This window comes from Pavona decussata, unplaced genomic scaffold (assembly GCF_977016875.1).
Source record: "Pavona decussata unplaced genomic scaffold, jaPavDecu1.1 SCAFFOLD_234, whole genome shotgun sequence".
Lineage (NCBI taxonomy): Eukaryota > Metazoa > Cnidaria > Anthozoa > Scleractinia > Agariciidae > Pavona > Pavona decussata.
Window position 1 is genome coordinate 1,169,056 of NW_028145639.1, and position 19,876 is coordinate 1,188,931.

The 19,876-nt window shown below is 39.5% G+C and overlaps 3 protein-coding genes across 4 annotated transcripts in view; 1 reads left to right on the top strand and 2 right to left on the bottom strand.

Moving 5' to 3' along the window:
- LOC146458034 (anoctamin-4-like) lies at positions 1-11,022 on the bottom strand. 2 transcript variants are annotated; one of them, XM_085091257.1, is made up of 8 exons: positions 10,901-11,022; positions 7,503-7,782; positions 5,452-5,604; positions 3,267-4,774; positions 2,607-2,743; positions 1,744-1,987; positions 1,124-1,273; positions 1-654 (listed from the first exon to the last, which is right to left on the bottom strand). In XM_085091257.1, exons 2-8 carry the CDS (start codon positions 7,581-7,583, stop codon positions 297-299), a joined length of 2,631 nt encoding a protein of 876 aa, XP_084947383.1. In that variant the 5' UTR covers positions 7,584-7,782; positions 10,901-11,022; the 3' UTR covers positions 1-296. The 2 variants fall into 2 exon arrangements, with proteins under 2 accessions (XP_084947383.1, XP_084947382.1); XM_085091256.1 differs by lacking the exon at positions 10,901-11,022 and adding an exon at positions 8,456-8,727.
- On the top strand, positions 10,969-18,925 carry LOC146458035 (pentatricopeptide repeat-containing protein 1, mitochondrial-like). Its single transcript, XM_085091265.1, has 7 exons — positions 10,969-11,642; positions 12,277-12,411; positions 13,562-14,479; positions 15,264-15,383; positions 15,879-15,974; positions 16,729-16,821; positions 17,527-18,925. Exons 1-7 carry the CDS (start codon positions 11,097-11,099, stop codon positions 17,713-17,715), a joined length of 2,097 nt encoding a protein of 698 aa, XP_084947391.1. The 5' UTR covers positions 10,969-11,096; the 3' UTR covers positions 17,716-18,925.
- The window catches only part of LOC146458036 (uncharacterized), a 15,774-nt gene continuing 14,648 nt past the window's right edge, over positions 18,751-19,876 (bottom strand). The window contains exon 8 of the mRNA XM_085091263.1: positions 18,751-19,412. Coding sequence (XP_084947389.1) covers positions 19,099-19,412 — 314 coding nt within the window. The 3' untranslated portion in view covers positions 18,751-19,098. The remainder of the gene's footprint in view (positions 19,413-19,876) is intronic.

The following is a 19,876-nucleotide window of genomic DNA, read 5'->3' on the forward strand; positions in this document are numbered from 1 at the left end:
TGGCCTGTAAGTGGCTGCGTTCCACTTTAACTCTATATTTAATCTACGTATATCAAATGAGTGGAGGAGCCGGCTGGATGGGTTTCAACCAAATGGCGTGGTGACCAGAATAGTGAATGAGGCCCAATTATTTTTCATTCTGTGCGACCTGACAGATATAGCATTCTATCGTACTTTTTATTGGCATTTTTCTTGATTTTATTGATCATGGAATTTGTTCCGATATGCGGGCCAAAGCCCAGCAAAAGTTTATTTAAAGCACCCAGCCAGATTATTCTCTATAGAATTGGGTCACATCAGATCCGGTTGACACTTAGTCTGCTTCCAGCTAGACCTGACTTCTTGTTTCCGTGAAGGTTCTCACAAGACATGTACACGGAATGGCTGGAGCCCTCATGGTACGACACGCGTGCGTTCAGATCACGTGACGCCTCAGCCTCGCTCCGGGACAGGCATTCCCTGGCGATAAAATCTTCCCGCTTAATCTTCACTTCAAGCTTTCGAGGTACGTCGGGAATGATCCAGTTCAAGATTCCTACGGAGACGAAGACAAAGTACTGGAAGAGGATAACAAAACCAAATCTCACGGCCAGGACGTAGAAATATTGGCGATTAAAATCGTAAGGTTGGACAGGCTCAAAGTACTCCTTATACCTGGAAGTAAAAGGAAAAACAGAAATGTTTTACCCACTGACCTAACAGATAGAATCCAAATAAAGATGGTATACGTACAAACTTTTGTGACCAACGAAAGCTGGTGAGCAGTATTTACCTAAAGTACAGTTTATTTTGGTGTACTAGTGGTTCTGACGTTTAAGTGTGTGGATGAAATTGAAAGGAGTAACCAATAAGTCAGTCAGGTGCGTGGATAAAAGCCTAAGGTGAGGCCACCTAAATGAGAACTCTCAAGTATTGTAATCCTGTTTCTAATCTTGTGTATAAAATATTCGTCTGCTTTCACTGTTCCGAGATACATCAATTCAGTAACTATCAAATAACCAAGGGAATGTTTTGCACTTAGCGGCTGTATTTGTTCCACTGACACAATCCAGGAAAATACAAAATCTCAACTATTTTCTTGAAGTATGACATGTTTCTCTGAGACACTGATTTATTTACTGACCTGCAATAGGACTTGTTGTACGGTAAATTTAAGAAGGGATCTCTGGGTAGGGACATCGCACTGAAGTCTTTCACGTTGAAGTAAGACAAGCTGTTATTGACATAGCCATTTAGACTACCATCAGGACTGTACGCGTACTTGTACACTTCCCTGTGAAATACAGCAGTCATTCATTAAACAAGAATAAATAGGATGCTTTGTTAACCCTATCAGCGTACGGGGACGGGGAGGGACTCAAAGTCCTCCCGGTACTCTCCCCCCCCCCCCCCTTGCAACTCCAACGCCATTGAGGTTACGGCAGTGAGACATGGAGGGTATATAGTATGTCCTGAACCGTTTCATTTGAGGTCCACAAAGTGAACCGATGAGATCATATCACGTGACAATGAAGTCATTTGCTCTTCACCGCCGCCATCTTAGACGCGCAGAAAATCGTCCAAAACTGAACAAAATTCATCAAAAACGATATTAAAAAACCAGAATCAAATGGGTGTAAGATTGTTAAAGTTACGAGAATAAACTTAAAATTTCTTATGAAAAGGTGAAATAATCTAAATTCGGAGAAAACGGGCTGTTGAAATCATTCTTGTTTCCATGGAAACACCTTATACTTTACATACCTAGGAATGAATTCAGAAGTAAATGCAATTACGAACGAGTTTATCAAGACAGCAATCCAACTCATCGTTCGTAAAATTCCGAACCACACTCCAATTCCTTGAGACCGCTCTGCTACTGGTTTGCGGAAGTTCACCACAAAGTTGATTGCATCTATGCGTAGTTCCAGGATGTTGTTGATGAGTGCGAACAATGGGGCCAGCGGAAACGCTGCCACAAACATTGTGACAAAACCAAACTGAAGAACTGAAAATTAACAAGAGGAAAAACGTTGATGATCCTTTGGCAATCTCAGAGTTATTTGCTGCATTGAGAAAAAGCTGACGGCAATGACAGAGAAGAACGTTCCTTCGAACTCACACGGCTTTACGCGCATCCTTGTACCCAGGGTGGCTAAACATTTTTCATTCTGATGAACTAGGATAGTTGCGAACGAAACTGCAGACACTACCGCCAAAAATACGTGGAATAGGACTTTTAACCGTCCTTTTAAAGTTAATATCACGCAATTCAAAATGACACTTATCGCAACCGAAGAAAGAGAAAACATATACTTTTGTATGTCGGCCAAATATTTTAAAACTGAGATGAACTATTTATTTTCTAAAATTTTAACTTGGCAATCGTTGAATGCTACATTGCACGAAAGGGCACCGGTAACTTAATTTTATGAATCAGGCTTAGATTCTCGAACCTTTCGTATATAAGAAAAATAATAAACTATTAGCTAAACTGCGAGAGCAGAAACCTTTTCAGGATTGTGTTCCACCTGCCGCAAAACAAAGGCAGAAAAAGGCGTGTACTCTCGCAACCTCTAACTATTAACTGACAAAAATGTTCATGCACACGCTGTATTTCCACTTACCCATATCATGGTACTCGTAGAACATTCTCAGCTCAGGTTCGCTGTTCAGAAGGTAATCTGTTTCCCACTGCCGAGGATGTTCAGCTTCTTCTGTGGCCGTCCTAGTTGTTCTACCGTACCACCAACGGACCAAAGATCTGTGGACAACAAACAAGCACGATTAACAAGAAGGCATTAATGATACCTCAAAACCTAAGTGGACAGAAAGCATCTTTGATTTGGGTGTTTTTAGATTGCCTGTTGAAAGAAATTATGGTTCGCCGTTTCAAAGCGATTTTCCGCGCTTGACATAGGTTGCGTACTTTCCCACACTTGGCAAAGATTGCACAGATCGGTGAATGTGTTAGCTGTGCTGTGCATAGTTGCCAAAAAATTGCTTACTGCATTGAAGTAACTATCTCTACTTATTGTGTTTTAATGTTGTAATAAATATGTTGGTCTACTCCGCTTAAATAATTTTCTAAATCTACGCAATCACGCAGAAGAATAAGTCACACATGAATTGATAAATTAAACAAATTTGTGGAGTGTCTCTACGTGTCTAGGGTAACAAGAACAGATTGCTAACTGGGGACTCTATCCAGATGGATTTGTAATTCGCAAGTGTTTGTTTAGGAGGAAAGGGGAAAACCTTTAACCATAATAAATAGTTCAACTTACGGCAGAGCAAACTTGTAGATGGAATTGATCAACTGTTTTCCCACCATGATCACAGCCAGTTGAATACAAAGCTCAATAAAACAGCCTGAAGGATCACACCCTTCCATGCGGCCGCCATTGATACGACGATAATTCCCAGGATAGCCAATGATCCGACTGCTCTTAAAGAACGCAATGTAAAACAAAGAAGAATACATATTGACTGATTGGAACGAGAACAGTTTTAGTGTCAAGATGTTGTGATACTCTGTTTTCGTTCTAGGCATTTCCCACTCCGTCAGCGCAATCGCGATTTTTTCATACACCAACCCCAGCACTGTGATGGCGACAAGGTTCAACACTGAAGCTGTAAGGGATGTTATCACACGTGCACCTTGTTTAATATCTTCATTCGGGTGAGCGGACAGTGCTGCTACCACAGCAGCGCGATAAACGACCACACCCACCAGTGTAGCGATCACGAGTAACACCATGAAAACAACGACAAGAAACCCGCAAGTAAACTTTCCAGCGCGATACCTAAAAGGAATATAAGGCTCGAGTCTGCCCGTCACAGGGTTTGCTTTTTTTGTTTTTGCTTTAGCGACAAAAGCTGGTCTTGGGGGCTCGAATTCTTCTTCATAATGCATCATGTCCCATTCGTAGGCTAAACTTATTTCCCGTCTACGCCACATTTCTAAAAACACAGTCGCCCAGAGTGACATAAACACAGCAAAAAACACTGTTCCTTCGTGATCAAACAGATGCGTTACTTTGGCGTAATCGCAGCTTTGCGTTAATGTCCAATAGCTGCAGTCCTTGTCGCACAGCGGACACATGTAGAACAACTTCGAGTTGCTTTCGTCGCATATTTCTTTTACAGGTACAAAGGTCGTTATAGTTACCAAACCAGCCACGAAACACCACAGACCAACCAAAGCGGCAATTACAAGCATAAGGTTATACATTCCTAGCCACGCAAAATAAAACGCCACTCGGGTGCCGAAATAGTTCTTTACCGTGTTTAATGGTTGGTATTTGTACCACTGCTTAAACGATGCCCAGCTTTCCTGCAGACGCTGTCTTTCATTTCTTGGCAGATCTTTGTCGGGAGCCTCCAGAAGATCTTCGTGCAAGGGATACGCGTCTGTGTAGACTCCTTTGTATAAGAGCCGAGATATCCCGAACTCTTCGTCTTCGGACGAGTATTTTGTTGACATCAGCAGGCGATGGGTCATTCGACTCCGGTCAATATCAGAGAAAAAAGTCTCTTGGTCTTCAATGAGGAAGCATTCGGACTTCGCCCTGCTGAAAAACGCTGTAACCTGACGGTCTTTCTTCATAGCAGATTCATCTTGGAGTTGAAAAATGTTCAGTATATTCTTGGCCTTTTGAAGCCATTTGCTTTTGCGGGGGGAATGTGTGGGCGAGGAATCTTTGTCTCGGACAGGGGCTCGGATCATCATTTCCTCGGCGCACTTGCTGAGGACCTCCCAAGGGGCATGAATGAGCACAAAAACGACATTTTCCTGCAAAGCAAACATTAAGAGAGATTTTTATGTTTCCTGTGTCGTTATAAAAGATCTAATTATGACTACGAAAAACAAAGCACATGTCACGTTACGACAACGTTTTTTTCCAGGATACCGAGCATTAGGGGAGGAGGACATGGGACAGAGATAAAGATCATGAAAATCGAAATTGGGAATCGATTGCTGCGGTCAACTCCTTATTAGTGGAGACCGAGCATATGACATAGCGCAAATTAAATACTTCCTCAAGTTCCTAGAACTGTTTCCGCAAAATAGAAAGAATTGGTAACAAGCATATTCTTGGAGGAAATAGAAGTACAAACAATCCTTGACTTTGAAGAAAATTACTCATAACATATTGATAATCAAGGAATCAAGTACCTCAGCCATCCCAAATTCCGCCCTCCCCATCCCCCACCCTAGCTATTGTCTTCGTAGCACGAGAATAACCCCAGCCCAAAGGGGTAATACCCCCTACCAACGTTTGAGTTTGTGCCTACTTCAGTGCTATCGGAGTACGCATGTACGGTACTTGAGACTATGTCATCTACAGCGGCATCCCACATTTGTTACACTTTAATTTACTAATCCCACCCTCCCCTCCCTCACCAAGGTTTTGCAAGAACAAACCGGAAGCAAAACAGCCTAAACCTAGAAATGAATGCCGGACAAACCTGGTCGCCTGTGAAGTTGACATGTTCTACTAAAAGTCCCTGCTTTCTGAGGTTTTCCTCGTATTTTTCTCTCGTCTCTGCATTTGTCTTTTCTTCTTCGTCATTTTCTTTGTCCGGTTCAGGTTCAGAATATACTAACACATAGTCAACTTTCTGCACAAAAGGAAACACAAGTTGGCATAAGTAAACACAGCGGAACACAGTGCCCGTTTACTTAGAGCGCTTTTCAGTTGAGTGTCGAAAGTAATTTCACGTTTGCTTTGGTTTTGCTTTACTTCACTCTGTGCTTGGTTAGCGAAATTGGCGCCACTTTTTCAACCAATGAGAAGCAAAACCAAAACCAATCGTGACTCGCTCGCACGTGTTTTCCCGCGTTCGGCACGGGTTATTTGCATTTGCTTCGAGTTCTGATTGGTTTATTGCGCTGTTTACATCTCTTATGATTGGCCAGAGTAATTACTTTGGGTTTGGTTTTAGGACAGTCAAATGAAAACTGCTCTATACTTCAATTGTTCAAAATTGGCATACTTCATGGATTGTTCACGCGTGTACTATGGCCGACCGAGCCGCGATATTAATCCTTTAACCCCTAATATCAAAGAACAAATTCTCCCGTTTTGTTCCCATACTTTTCTTAAAAAAAGTACCTTGGGATCATGACCTTAATTTTCATAACCTCAGGGGTTGGATAAGCATTGATATTAAAAGGAGAAATTTGATACTGATCACCATTACCACTTCATTCGCAGGGTGGTCCTGCCACTTAAATGTCGCACAAAAATAATCCAATGAGTCTTCTTGCAGGCTATTCAGAAGAAGACAAATTGGCTACAGTTGAAAGAAGGGCAGACTTGAGCGGACATTTAGACAACGAATGAAAAGTATTGATCGCAGGTTAACCTGCACCCTGGGGTCGCCACGTGGAGATCGGGAGATTCTCCATGTATTGCCGTACCGCGAGCGACACTATTTTTGAAGAAAATAATAATTTTTTGCAACCTAACAGGATATTTATGGTGTCGATGAAATAACTCAGACGAGAAACTCGTCACATACGACTAAACCCTCTCAGAATTTATATGAAAGCATCACGAATTCCGCTAAATAAAGCTCATTTCTACGCGTCTTCTGCCTTGTCTGCGCAGGACACCAAAAAGTTGAACGCTTAAATAATTGCCACAACATAAATATTTGACGATTGTCTGTCAGACAGATTTCCACCTTGGGCAGCTTAATCCTTTTTTTTTTTGTTGTTTTTTTTTTTTTTATCATGAATTATTGCGTACGCCTGCAAGGCGATATACATCGTGTTGATTCCTGATTTAATTTGAACTAATTTTAAAGAAAACTACGATTTAGATAAGAATGTCAAGAACTTACTTCTGTAAATGTGACGGTTTTCCACATTGTAAGACAAAACAAATTCGCTAATACGGGATTGACTTGGTTCAGCTTTCGCTCGTAACGGCGTTCGGTTGAAATGAAACCATATCCCCCGAATGTCTGGGAACTTAATTATAAACTACGGTCCAGCAATGAGAGAATTAAAACCACAGTCAGGGGAGGGGAGAGAAATAGAGAAGCGTTTGAATTGAAGTCGCAGGGAGAGCCTCAAGTAAGTTGCTCTGAAATAAGATGCATCTTTATTTTCATGCTTCCTTTGTCTCACATTTTCCTTTCTTCTATAAGGATCAGTGTGCTGTGTTATTTTAAAATCAACTTCATTGAAAATTATGTTTGAGAGGGGAGGGGAGGGACATATTTTATGTAGAAAGAGAACGTTGTCAGAAAAAAAAATCAATATAGCGGGTAGTAAAATAAACAGCCTTTCACCCAGTGAACGGATTCAAAGCATACTGAGGCCGTTTTCATAACGGTACGGGATCGTCCCACACTCCGCATACTTTGAATGCTTCAGAGTTCACTGCATAAATATCCTGAAATATACAACTCCACAACAACTTCAGTAACGCGCACAGAAAGTCGCCAAATAAATCAATTTCATTCTTTTAAATTTTTAAACCTCAAAACAAATTTTCGAAGTACTTTACCATATCAAGCACTCCATTTCGCTCCTCACGGTTTGAGCCTCCTCGTCGTTCTCTGCTCTGAAGCAGTAACATTTCGTCCATTGTTAAACTTTCTCCTTTTTTTGACAGCCTTTCTAGATTAAGTTGCGACGAACTTATGGCAGACACATAGCTACCTCGCTTCTGAGATGTCTGACTCCATCGAACAGCATTCTTGTTTTTATCCGACGCGTCACTTTGCGGTTTCCTTGCTGCGAAGTCGGGACTGTCCTCTGCTGGTGATTCTTTTGAGCCTGCGCCTCTGAAAATGTAATATTTTAGTTCATTTGGGGAGGTTCATATTAACGACAAACACAAGGCCCTCAGGCAGGTCCTTAACAATAGTGTTATTTCAACAATAAGTGTTTTGTAAAAAACATGTCCAGGTGGATTTGCTGTAAGCATGGTGGCAAACAGGTGGCAAAAACCGCTAGGAGCCATCTTGCTTTGGTTTGAAAATATTCACTTGTTCAGGTACTTCGTAAGAACAACAAACCTGATTCGGGGATAACTTGTTTCTTAGAAGTTGGTTTGATTAGAGGGACTGTATAAAAAGTCGACGGCATGCATGTACTCGATGAACTTATTTCAGCATAATTTCATATAGCCTTCCATTTTAATAAATCCGGCTTTTACCAGTGAGGCTAATACAAGCATTTGGACCGACTTCAGATTTTCGACCACAAAGTAAAGCATCGAAAGGAAGAGTTGAGTAAATTCATGCCTGAAAAAGATTTTCATTAAACCAAATAATAAATATTGATTGTTCAGGGCATTTACGATATTGCCGTGAAATCCCGCCTCACCGAGAATTTATGCTAGGTACTATGTATTGGCATTGGCAAGATGTAAAGTAACGCAATTAAATAAAATTACATGAGAGGATACTTCGGATGCCAAAGTTTTTTCAGTGAAACAGATAAATATAAGCCTACCTTCCAACAACACAGAACACTGTCGAGTTTTCCATACGTGTTGTGTTTTCCCTTGGGTATGATGTTCAATATATATTTGTCTAATTTATGATTTCGCAATCAAATCAGGCGGAACTTTTGAAGCCTTACATTGTTAATTCATAGTTTGATGCTAATTTATTCAAACTGTGTATTTAAGTCTCAAGGATGTACAGTACCACAGGAATGGTTGTGCAGTGGTGTCATCCAGGCTCCAAATGTTCAAAGAGTGGATAATTTTATCCACTGGATAGGTCGCTATGTTGCAGATAAAATGTGTACAAGAATTTCCCTATAGCCCTATATTTGTGTATAAAGTAGAAGCGTCTGTCTAATTTAAGAATGGGATTGTGTGAAAAACTTGCCAAAAGCTTTATCGGTTTGAGTACATTTGCTCCGCTGAATAGCAACTTATCCACTGTTTAAGGTAATCCGCTTTTTGAACAACTGGGGCCAGATGAATAAAATGGAGACGTAAGATTCAGTCCCACAAGGCTCAGAAGGACGTTAATCTATGATGTACCTGTTAATGAGCAGTGAATAATAATTTTATTTGCTAATACACACTTGGAGGTGTTTTTCGAGTTTTCAACAGGATATATATCTAGACAATTTTTGGAAAATTAAGGTAGCCAGATGAAAACTTGAACACGTTTCGTGAAACGACTGCGAATGGCGACGCCGGGGTTTCTAGCTAGGCCCCGAAAACGTTCAGAATGACGTGAAAGGGAGAAGAAAGGAGGAAGATTTTTCATAAGAGCAGTTAAGCATAAATGATTAATATTGAGAAACGTGATTTTGTTCGTATGTCTTTTTACCTTGTAAACGGTTACGATATATTAGTAGCTTCAAAGACAACCGGACAGACTATTCCATGACCAAGAGTATTCTTGGACCCAGAAGCTTCGATTTTGTTCAGTTTTAAACTGCTATTATCGTTTTTATTATTTGACTTTGTTACTTACAAACACTCGGAAACACAAAATGGATAAAGGGGGCGTCATGAATTAGCCAGTTCGTTGGTTGTAATTTTTGGTGTCGAAAACGATCTTTACTCGCGAAACGAGAAATGCTCAGTGTATTTTAGCATTATATTATCCGTGAAAGGTGACCCTCTTGAAAACAGTACGACTTTTAAATCACGTTGCGTACTTTAGATAATCACTTGTCAAACCAATCTTGTTTCTAGGGTATTTTAATCTGCTGGTAAACAACAGGGAAGAAGCGAGAATTCAGGAGACGGGACTGGTATGAGATTTTAAAGTCGTACTCGAATTAACTCAATCTTGTACTCGAACTCAGACCTGAGAGTTCCTAATACAATAGTAGCTCCATGCGCAATCGGCACACTTGTTATCATTGGGAATACAATAAGACACACAAGACTGACGTATTCTGGGAAACCGAAAAATTAAAAAAAAAAAAAAAAACACGATACGATGTATGGAAACAAAACTGAACAATTCGATACCACTAGTACTGGGAAACTGAAAATAATACATTACGATGCCAGAATGGGAAACTGAAATCAGCACGAGAAATGGAAAATGATGCAAACCTGTCCAAGCAATCAGTGTATGGGTCTTTGACTCGATAAAAAAAGAACCATTTTGCTAAAAAGGCTATCTTCCTACCTGTCCGCTTTGTGCACGCTATGTTCGCTGATTTTTCTTACACTGGCCTATTTCTTGCAACGGCGGCTTGGTGGCTGGCTGTAGCCTGAAAACTTGGCACAAATAAATTTTAGACGTCACGCTAACAGATTGTGCTTGCGTGATCTGCTCTCAACTGCAGGTGACCCAAGAAGGAAGTTTTGCTTTTCCTGCGATCTATTGAATTGTTAAGAATTCTCACGAAATTGAAAATGTATTTCTCGAATATTAAAACCATCTCTTTATCCAACTGTTTAGGTTTCACGACTGCAGCCAAGGCACTAGAACATTTAGGCATTAAGTTGTAACGAACGTGATGACATGTAACTTTTTCCTTTATCCTGAGTGATTATATACTTGTTATCAACGAGGTAAACTATTATTTACTTCATTTCGCTTTTTCACAACACATCGATCACATCACACTAGCTCTCCGCAATTCCGGCGTCTGTTACTGTTTCCAACTGATATACATGCCATGTAAAACCGCCCTTAATAAACCAGATGAAGGCTGGCGCTGGCCAGCCAATTTTTAATACGCATCAATTTGATCAGTCAGTTTGCGGTAGTCTTCGCGCACTAGTCTATTTAGTTATTTTGTTTTGATCCAACACCTTTAGAGCGAGTTTGGTCGTACACGGTTCAAGTTGAAGTGGTTATCAAAAACTCTCAGTACTGCTGGTCAAGTTGTTTTAGGGTGATTGAATGACTGGTTATAAATAATCTAACGCTCCGTCACTTTCGATTCAGATAATCTCATTGAAGTAATGCTTACCTCAGAAATAATATGATTAAAACAGAACTGAAGAAGGCAGCGACAAAATTACTTCTTGTAGTCGATCAGCAAGCCTCTTCTTGTTCTACAGGGCCGGGGGAGGGGCGATTATTTTAGTAAATATCCCATGGTGCATTTCAGTGCGTCCGCAAGCTAATCCGGTCAGCGAACATCCCCATCAGAACCAAGATCCAACATGGCGGCTGTGATGAGGAACTTGCGCTGCGAGCGATTTTACCAGTTTCTTCGACTTTTCAACGAATCTGGAATCTCTCTGCCACAAAGATTTGCATTAAGAAGCACATTTAGTACCAGTACGTGCAAGTTGTATTCTAAAACGCTTCCTTTCTTGGCGAAAAAGTGGGAAGCCGCGGGTACAACAGATCATGATTTTGCTAGACCGCGGACCTCTGGTCGGGACGATCTCAAAACAAGACCGCGATCGAGCAATAGAAATCACAGCAACGAGGAGGATGACTCCGAATCTGATTCAGAGAGTGAAGACGAAGAGGATGTGGGCCGCAAATCTGGCAAACTGAAGCAGAAAACTGGGAAGGTAGCAGCAAAGCTAAGTCAAAAATCTGCACGCACAAAAATTTTGCGGCCCTCCAAGTATCTGTTTAGAGATCGTGGAGGATGGAATGAAGAAAAGCAATGGGAGGGACGAGAAATTCCTGAGGATTCCAAAGGCAAAGCGGGTTGGTATGCAAGGCAAATGTCAAGACTCACCAATGAGGGCAAGGTGAGAGACAAAAACAGAAATCTTGCCCATAGTCATGGGGTCTTTACTGCAAACGAAGTGCAGCCCTGCAAATAAAACTTTAAGGCAACATTTCCTTAATGAATAGAAAGCCATGATTATGTACAATACCCAGCAAATTTGAGCCAAAACAACAAAAAGCCATCTAAAAAAGCACTCTTTTCTAGGTCGGTTCTGTCCCCTGCTGTTCAATTTTATGTACAATTTTGTTTTGTTTTTTCCTAAAAATTTAACTCGGCTCAGCTCGGAAAAATAAATAATCTGTTGATATGCAACAGTTCAACAGATTTCTGTAGGAAACATATTTTCAGCTTGACCATTAACTATACGATTGTATGTATGTCACTATATATGTAATTTGACCTAGCCTATACATTGTACCAATAAACCAATAAACAAGTCAAAACAGGTTAACGCAGCCTTTATACACCTTGGCACCCTACCTCACTCCCCCCCCCCCCCTCCCCTCTCCCAAAATTCAACCGCAGAGAAAGCATGAAGACGACATTATCTTCACAGATATTATTTCATTATTTTTTTTGTTTAGTCTTCGTTTCCCCTAAGTTTTACAGGAATAATATTATAACACTGTATCTTACCATTTTATCACAATCAGATTGATGAAGCTCTGGAGCTCTTTTCATCCATAAAAGAAGAGAAAGTTGCTCTAACTGTTGAGATTTTCAATGTCATCATCTCTTCATATGCTAAAAAGGGAAAAGTGAGAGAAGCATTCAAACTCTACAATGATGTAAGTCACTATAAGCATGTTCTGATGACAGTATGTCATTAGCAAGCTACTGATAAATTATGCCATAAGTTTTCTTTCTTGAAATTATGAGACTGTCAGATAAAATGTCAAGAGTACTGCATGTTAGATGTGCATGTACATCCTTTATCTGTGGTGTAACATGGCGTCATGTAGTTGCTGTTGGTTGGGATCCAGTTACGAGTAGAAGGCAAATTTGTTATTAATTTTAAATGCACTTCAGAAAAAAACATGCCAGCAGTTGTACAAGATGAGGTACAAAACTTCAAACTTACATGTAATGCGATGAGTGGTTTAATTATTATAATCACGTTTTTATTGCACACAGTCATATAAAGTTCATTAGTGCACTAACTTTTACCTTTTTTTTCATAACTGCATAAATTTTCATTGTAGTGGCAGTTTGATTTGTTTAATGTTTCCTCTGAAAACAAAATCTTTTTGTAATAATTTTATAATGTGACCATGATAACCAAATCTTCTGTGTGACAAACATGTACGTAGTTTTGTTGGGCTGCTCAATTAACTTATTGCTTCTTTTGTTGAGCTTACTTCGCAATGCTGCTTCAAGAAAGCTAACATTTTGTGATCATGGTCAATGATGAGAACAAGCATGTTATGCTTCAACTGGCTAGAAGCTTAAGCAAACAGTTGTATGAAGTTTTTGTTATATATAATTAGTGCCTGCTGCCAATTAAAATTTACCAATACTGTGTCCTGATTATTCACCAAACATTTTAATAATAATAGTAATAATAATAATAATAATAATAATAAGAAGAAGAAGAAGAAGAAGAAGAAGAAGAAGAAGAAGAAGAAGAAGAAGAAGAAGAAGAAGAAGAAGAAGAAGAAGAAGAAAGTTCTTTATACAGATGGCGTGCATGTATATCACACAAAGTGGTTTTCAATAGAGCAGTACTGTATTAAAATAAAATTTACTAAACCTAAAACACATCCACAACATTTTTAATTGCATTAACTGCCTACATCAAAATAATTTATTGCCATCAATAGTCTCAAACCCATTGAAAAATGACTTTTTTGGTTGGTTATTATACTTTCTTTTCTGATGCTGCCCACTCACCAAAATTATGACACTGTGTCACAATCATGTGTTATCTTTCCTGTTCAGATAAAGAAGAGATCCTTGCAACCAACACCACACACGTACACCAGTCTGTTCAATGCTTGTACCAAGTCTTTATCTCCGCAACGTTCCTTGGAGAATGTGGAAAAGCTTCTTACTGAAATCAACACAAGAATAGCTAGAGATGACCTGGAAATGAATGTGATCACTTACAATGCTGCAATCCAGGCCGTCACTGTTTGTGGAGATCCTTTCCAAGCTTTTGAACTCTATAAAGAGATGAAACACAACAACATTAAGCCTGATGGACATACGTTTTCTTCACTATTGACTGCTTGCTCATTTGATAAAATTGAGGGGCCCAGCATAGCAATGGAAATGCTTGAAGAAATGAAGAGCCTCAAAATAAAGCCAGATATTTATATTTTTAATTGCATATTAAAGATCATGAGAGATTTTAAAGTTTTCCTCCAAGGACAAAAGCCAGAGTTGCCTGGTAAGACTGTGCCAAGTTCTGAGAATGGACTTGAACAAAGGCCAGAGTTTCCTGGTAAGCCTGTGCCAAGTTCTGAGAACAAGCTTTCTCAGGCAACGGAAGCAAAAAGTGGGAAAAGTGATCCAAAACATGCACATGATAAGGAAATATCAGAACATGCAGTCATCACAAAAGATGCATCAAACAGCTCTCTAGAAGTTGACCAAAACACCAGAGAGCAAAATAACGAGGGTCTCAAATTACACAGTTACTTCCCTGGAGCCGAGAAGTTTATACAGATGATGGCCATTGAGGATGTTTATCCAGATGTGCGAACCTTTCAGCTGCTACTCTACCTGACTTCATCAAAAGCAGAAGAAGAATTCTTGATGGAACTTATGAAGAGCTGCAATATTTCTCCAGATGTTCCTTTTTTTAATACTCTGGTGAAAAGGAATGCCCTTGAAGGGGACTTACAGAAAGCCAAGGTACAATACCTGTACATGTTCTTGACAAAAATAGTTATGCTATTCTGTATTATGGCTTGTCAAAACCAGGGATATAATTAGTTTCAGAATAAAAATTACATTGTACTGCCAAACAAAGAAAACTGGGAACACTAAGAATTATTTCTGGAATTTGAGAAAACAAATTCTTTCCTGATCCTGTCATTTGAGATTTGATAAACAAACTTAGCATTCAGGATTTAATATCTTTAAAGCATTACAAGCTTTTGATTCCTTTGCAGAATCTTTTTCAAGTAAGTGAGAGGTCAATTTATGTCACATCACTTGAGACAGCAGTTATGAACTACCAGCAGTCTTTTTGGACATTTTGTTGTGTGATTCACTCCACCTCAAGTCACGTGACATAAAAAAAGCTTGTATTGCTTTAAGTTCTTTAGATCCTGAGAGCTAATTCTGTTTTCCTATTTCCTGAATGTTTAATGTTCCGTGACCAATATCATTGGAGGGAAAGTCAAACAGCAAGAAAAAACCACAAACCACAAAAATAATTACCATTACAGCTTGCAATTTTTCCTCTTGTATTTGATTGGTTTTCCATCCAAACAATAAACATAAAAAAAAAATATTTCTAGTGTTCATAATTTTCTTATTTTCACAGTAACAGTTCCTACCATATACATGTACAGTGTAGACATGAGTAAGAACAACAAAATAATATTATTGATTACGTCTTTTTTCTGGTTAAAAGTTGCTGGCACCACAGCCTTGTTAATTTGTTTGTTTTTTCCATTTTTGTTATCCTTAGGAACACATGAAGAAGCTAGAGGAAACATTTAAGGTTCCTCCATCAGAAAAATCTTACCAGACACTAGCACGTGGGTGCAGAGGCCCAAAAGAGGGGCTGGCACTTTTGGACGAGATCCAAGTATGAATTTTTTTTTCTACTAAATTTCAAACAAAATAAGAAAAGATAATTTGAGTTTCAGTGTGAGAGTGTATGAAGCATAAAAAGTTGGTGAAAGTTTCCTTTTAAAAGGTTACAATTTAGGTGCCTTACAGGGACGGTGGTGGTGGCAGGCAGAGGGGGGTGGGGAGTTCGGGCATTGTTGGTTTCTGACATTATAGTAAGCTTTTGTTTTGGCTTGGGTTCAGCCATGAATGATTCGCACAACTCGACTGTGATTCAGTAAGTAAACATACTTTTTTAGCTTCTCTTGTCCTAAACACTGACTCAGCACTTTCTTCCAAGGGAACAACTTACTCAAATGATTCACCAATACTCCATACAGACTGATCGACACATAAGCTTTGGGACTTGAATGAACTTGCTGTGATCTCTACTCGTACTGTAACATACCTGTAGAGAGATTTACTCCCTGCATTTAGCAATTGATGAATGTTTTCTGCCTTAATTACACAGTCTGTGGGAATTACTTCAGCTCAGTCCGTGTATGGAACATTGATTGCAGGAGCAGCTAAACAGAGACAATTCACTTATCTTGTCAAGCTTGTCAAGGTTTGTTTCAATCCTTTGATGTTCATTGTAATTTAGTTTTGTCGGTTTAGCTGAAACAACTGCTCTCAATCCCACTGAACTTTTCTGACGCCATGTGGAGAATAAACTACATCAGTGTAGTTGTCAGAGTGCAAGTTAATCTGGCAGAACAACCAGTTTGCTCTAAATCAAATTTTTGTAGTCCATGCCATGATTTATAATTTTTACAATACAATTTTAATGGTATATAAACAATAGCCTCCATTTGGTGCGAAAATATGCTCAGATATTTGTCCGCGGACATTATGTTCCGAGAAGCAAACAGTTTTCCGAGAGCGAAGCTCAAGGAAAACTGTGAGCTTTGAGGAACAGATAATGTCCAAGGACAAATATCTGAGCATATTTTTAAAGCCAAATGGAGGCTATTGTGGTTATTATCCTTCAAATATTTTTCGCAACATGTAGCAACGAGCTTGAGTATTTGAACATTTCGTTTAAGAACAGTTTACCGTCAAAAACGTTTAGAACGTCTTGTTTTCTGATACTGCTGTATCGACCAGCAGGTTTATCTCTCCTTCTGTCACAAAAGCAAACCGTTCCCCCATCTTGACATTAATTTTAATTGTAAACAAGACGCGCCTTGAAGTTTTAGAAATTGGGGAATATCATCGGATATTCCCCAGTTTTAGCTGGGGTATATTCGGTCAGGTGAGGCGTTTGGACCAATCGCGCACGGGCGAAAATATTTGATGGATTATAGTTATTGATATTTCAGAGGATGGCGAGTGAGGGTGTGGAGCCTAATGAGAGGATAATGACAGTGCTTGAACGTACTTACAGCCTACCCTGTAAGAAACCCTACATGAAGGTATGATACTGCACACTGTGTCATTGGGATGGTTGACAGGTTTATACAATCTAATTATTCAATTTTCAGTACATTCTACAAACTGTATCTAACTCGGGGAAATAGTAATTTATTCACAATTGGTTCAAGGTAATGAAATTTTACGGGATGTGGTAGAATACCGTTAGGCAAAGACTAGTGAAGGCTTGTTCTCTCAAGCAGAAACTTGTCTCCCCTCGCAAACATTTTATGGTCACTTGTTATAAGCTATCTCGAACTCCCTCCTTCTTGAAGGAATTTTTGTCTCCTTCAGTGCTTGGAGTGTTCAAGCTAGCAGGCATCCATCGTAGCCCTACAGCAATATCCAAGTGGAAACGAAGTGTAGTTTGTATTGATGGTTTGCATGTGATGTCACAGCATCCATGTTGGTGTACAGGAACAATAAGATTTTTCTCCTCTGCGAGTTCACTTCCATTTTTATACAAATTGTGTGAACAAATTTTCTTTTGTTTTGTACACCAACATGGAGGCAATAATACCTGGAATTTAAAATTCGGCTGAGCTTTAGTTGTGAGAATCACCGCAATGCGTACGGACGAATGTGGACTCGCTGAAGGTTCGAAAATCGTTTTAATTTCCTAAGTTCAAATAAATGGCATCTCGTATCTTTGACCCCTGGAATGGTTTACCTCATGTTGGTTTTAACTTTGATTGTTATTGTTTCAGGAGTACACACATCACCGCTTAGTGAAGGAGAAAAGATTTCGATATGTGGAGCAAAAAGGTTTCCAATCTTTCTTTGAAAACTGGAAAGAGAAAGCCTTCAGGAAGAAAACGGCATCAAAAAATAATGATGATGATGATGATGATGACGACATTACTGACGAGGAAGATTCTAAATTTAGCCACCTCTGAAGTAAAGGGAAACTGCGATAATTAATAAAAAGAAAAGTTCAGTAATATCATGAATTTTTTCCTGTCGTTGTTTCTGCCAGGCAAAAATAATTAATAACTTACATTACTTACATAATAATTAATTAACAATAATTAATAATTTACATTAGGATCTGGAACTAAACATGTTTACGAAAGCTGGCAGAGGGTAGTTCTTCCAGTTTCTTTGTTATTTTCAAATCAGGTTTGGTGGATGTAGTGCAAAGCAGCCTGATGTTCTTGACAATTTTAGTAGTTTTCAAACTCAAAATTGACGAGAACTTGAAGAACATTTGGCCGGGAAGAGCAAACTACATCAACCACGAAAGAGAACTTTGCTTAGGACTTCTCGCATTCTACGCAAAGTACTATCCATCGATTTAACCAAGTCAAGCCCTCTGGTACATGGATTGTACCCGGACATGGGTGAAAAGGCAAGAAGGTTCAGAGAGGTCTGGGAAACGGTTTGAGAAGCACACCATGCACCAGGAAATTGTAGGAATCTTAAGCTGCAAAAGAAGCAATGGGGTGCATGTACCATTACCACTTTATCCAGGGGGATGGGGGGGGGGGGGGGGCAGAAAATTCCCGAATTGGAACAGACCGCCAGAAGTCTCTTAGAAGGTAGTAGAGGGTAAGGTGCAGTCAATTGTCTTAATCTGATGGTACCCAGAGTCCTCGGCTCCTCACTCGTCGGATTTCCCGGGTTGGATTGTAACCATGGCACCTGCGAACTCTGGGTAAACTGAGGATGAAAGGTTTTAACACAGCCATGAACCGAAAGAAAACTTTTCAATTCACATTCAAAAACTACGATAGTCTTTCACCTATTAAAAGATTCATTTAGATACATCGTCAGATGAAACGGTATATTTCAGTTTTTGAGTCAGTAAATAAAAGGAGAAACAAAGGTTTGATTTCCCAGAATTTCCAATAAAACTTTAGGGTGGTTTTGTTAGATAACACGTACAAAATTCATCAACTGGTTCATTTCGGCGTCTTGCATATTCATTCTAATTTGAGAGAGTAAAATATTATTTATTTTCCTATTACAAGCTAATGACAATACCAAAATATTTCAATATTTCATTTTCCTTTCTAAGTTTCATTGTTACAAGTTAAAATATATAGAAACGTAGAAAACGTATTGCTACGCTTATAAAATAAAATCGAAAAATCTTTGCAAGCTTGAGATATTTATAAAAATATATTCTATTATCTTATATCTAATGGAATTGGTTGTTGTACAACAAAAATCAATACCACATAGTGGGTTTTTAAATACGATGGCTTCGAGGCCTAGTCATAATTTTCTCGCCAAAAAAGCCCCTGAAATCTTCGGCATATGGGGTCGGCAATCATAAACTAATATGCGCTGAGCTCATACGCTTCCATAACATAATCTTTAGGTACTAGCCCCACAGAGTACCCCTGGGGTTTAAACAGGGATCCTATCCACCAATCAGCATGTGGCTTTTCATAGATGTAAATCAGGTCCCCTCGTCGGAATCCCAACTCGTCCTTCTCGTTAGAAGCACAATCCCAAAGCGCCTGGTAGACATTTGCATAGTTGATGCAGTTAGTTTCCTCTTCCACAGCACTTGCTGGAGTTTCGTCTGCTCGTGCTGGGGTTACAGGCTTAGGGCCCGGCCGCTGTGGTCGCACGGGAACGTTTTCTTCTGTGAAAGTCAATGGAAATAACATTGGTTAATTTTGTGGGGAATATAGATTCCTCAGGCCTTTGAAGATGGTTCTTACTGCTCAGTAGCTTTCATTTGAATGGTCACAATCAAGGATTTCATCCATGCACTCAAAAGTTAGGACCATCTTGTACAGCATAATAAACAGCACCATAGGAAAGCACTGCTTAGCAGCTTTCACTTGAATGGTCACACTTTAGGATTTCATCCACAGATTTAATAGAACCACCTTGTACAGCATAATAAACAGCACCATAGGAAAGTACTGCTTGGTAGCTTTCATTTGAATGGTCACAATTTAGGATTTCATCCACAGACTCAAAACATTAGAACCATCCTGTACAGCATAATCAACAGTATCCCAGGAAAGTCCTACCCAGCAGTTTCTTCGAATGCTCTCAAAACTTAACAGTTCGGTGTAAGTGAACTGTTCAAAACCGTTA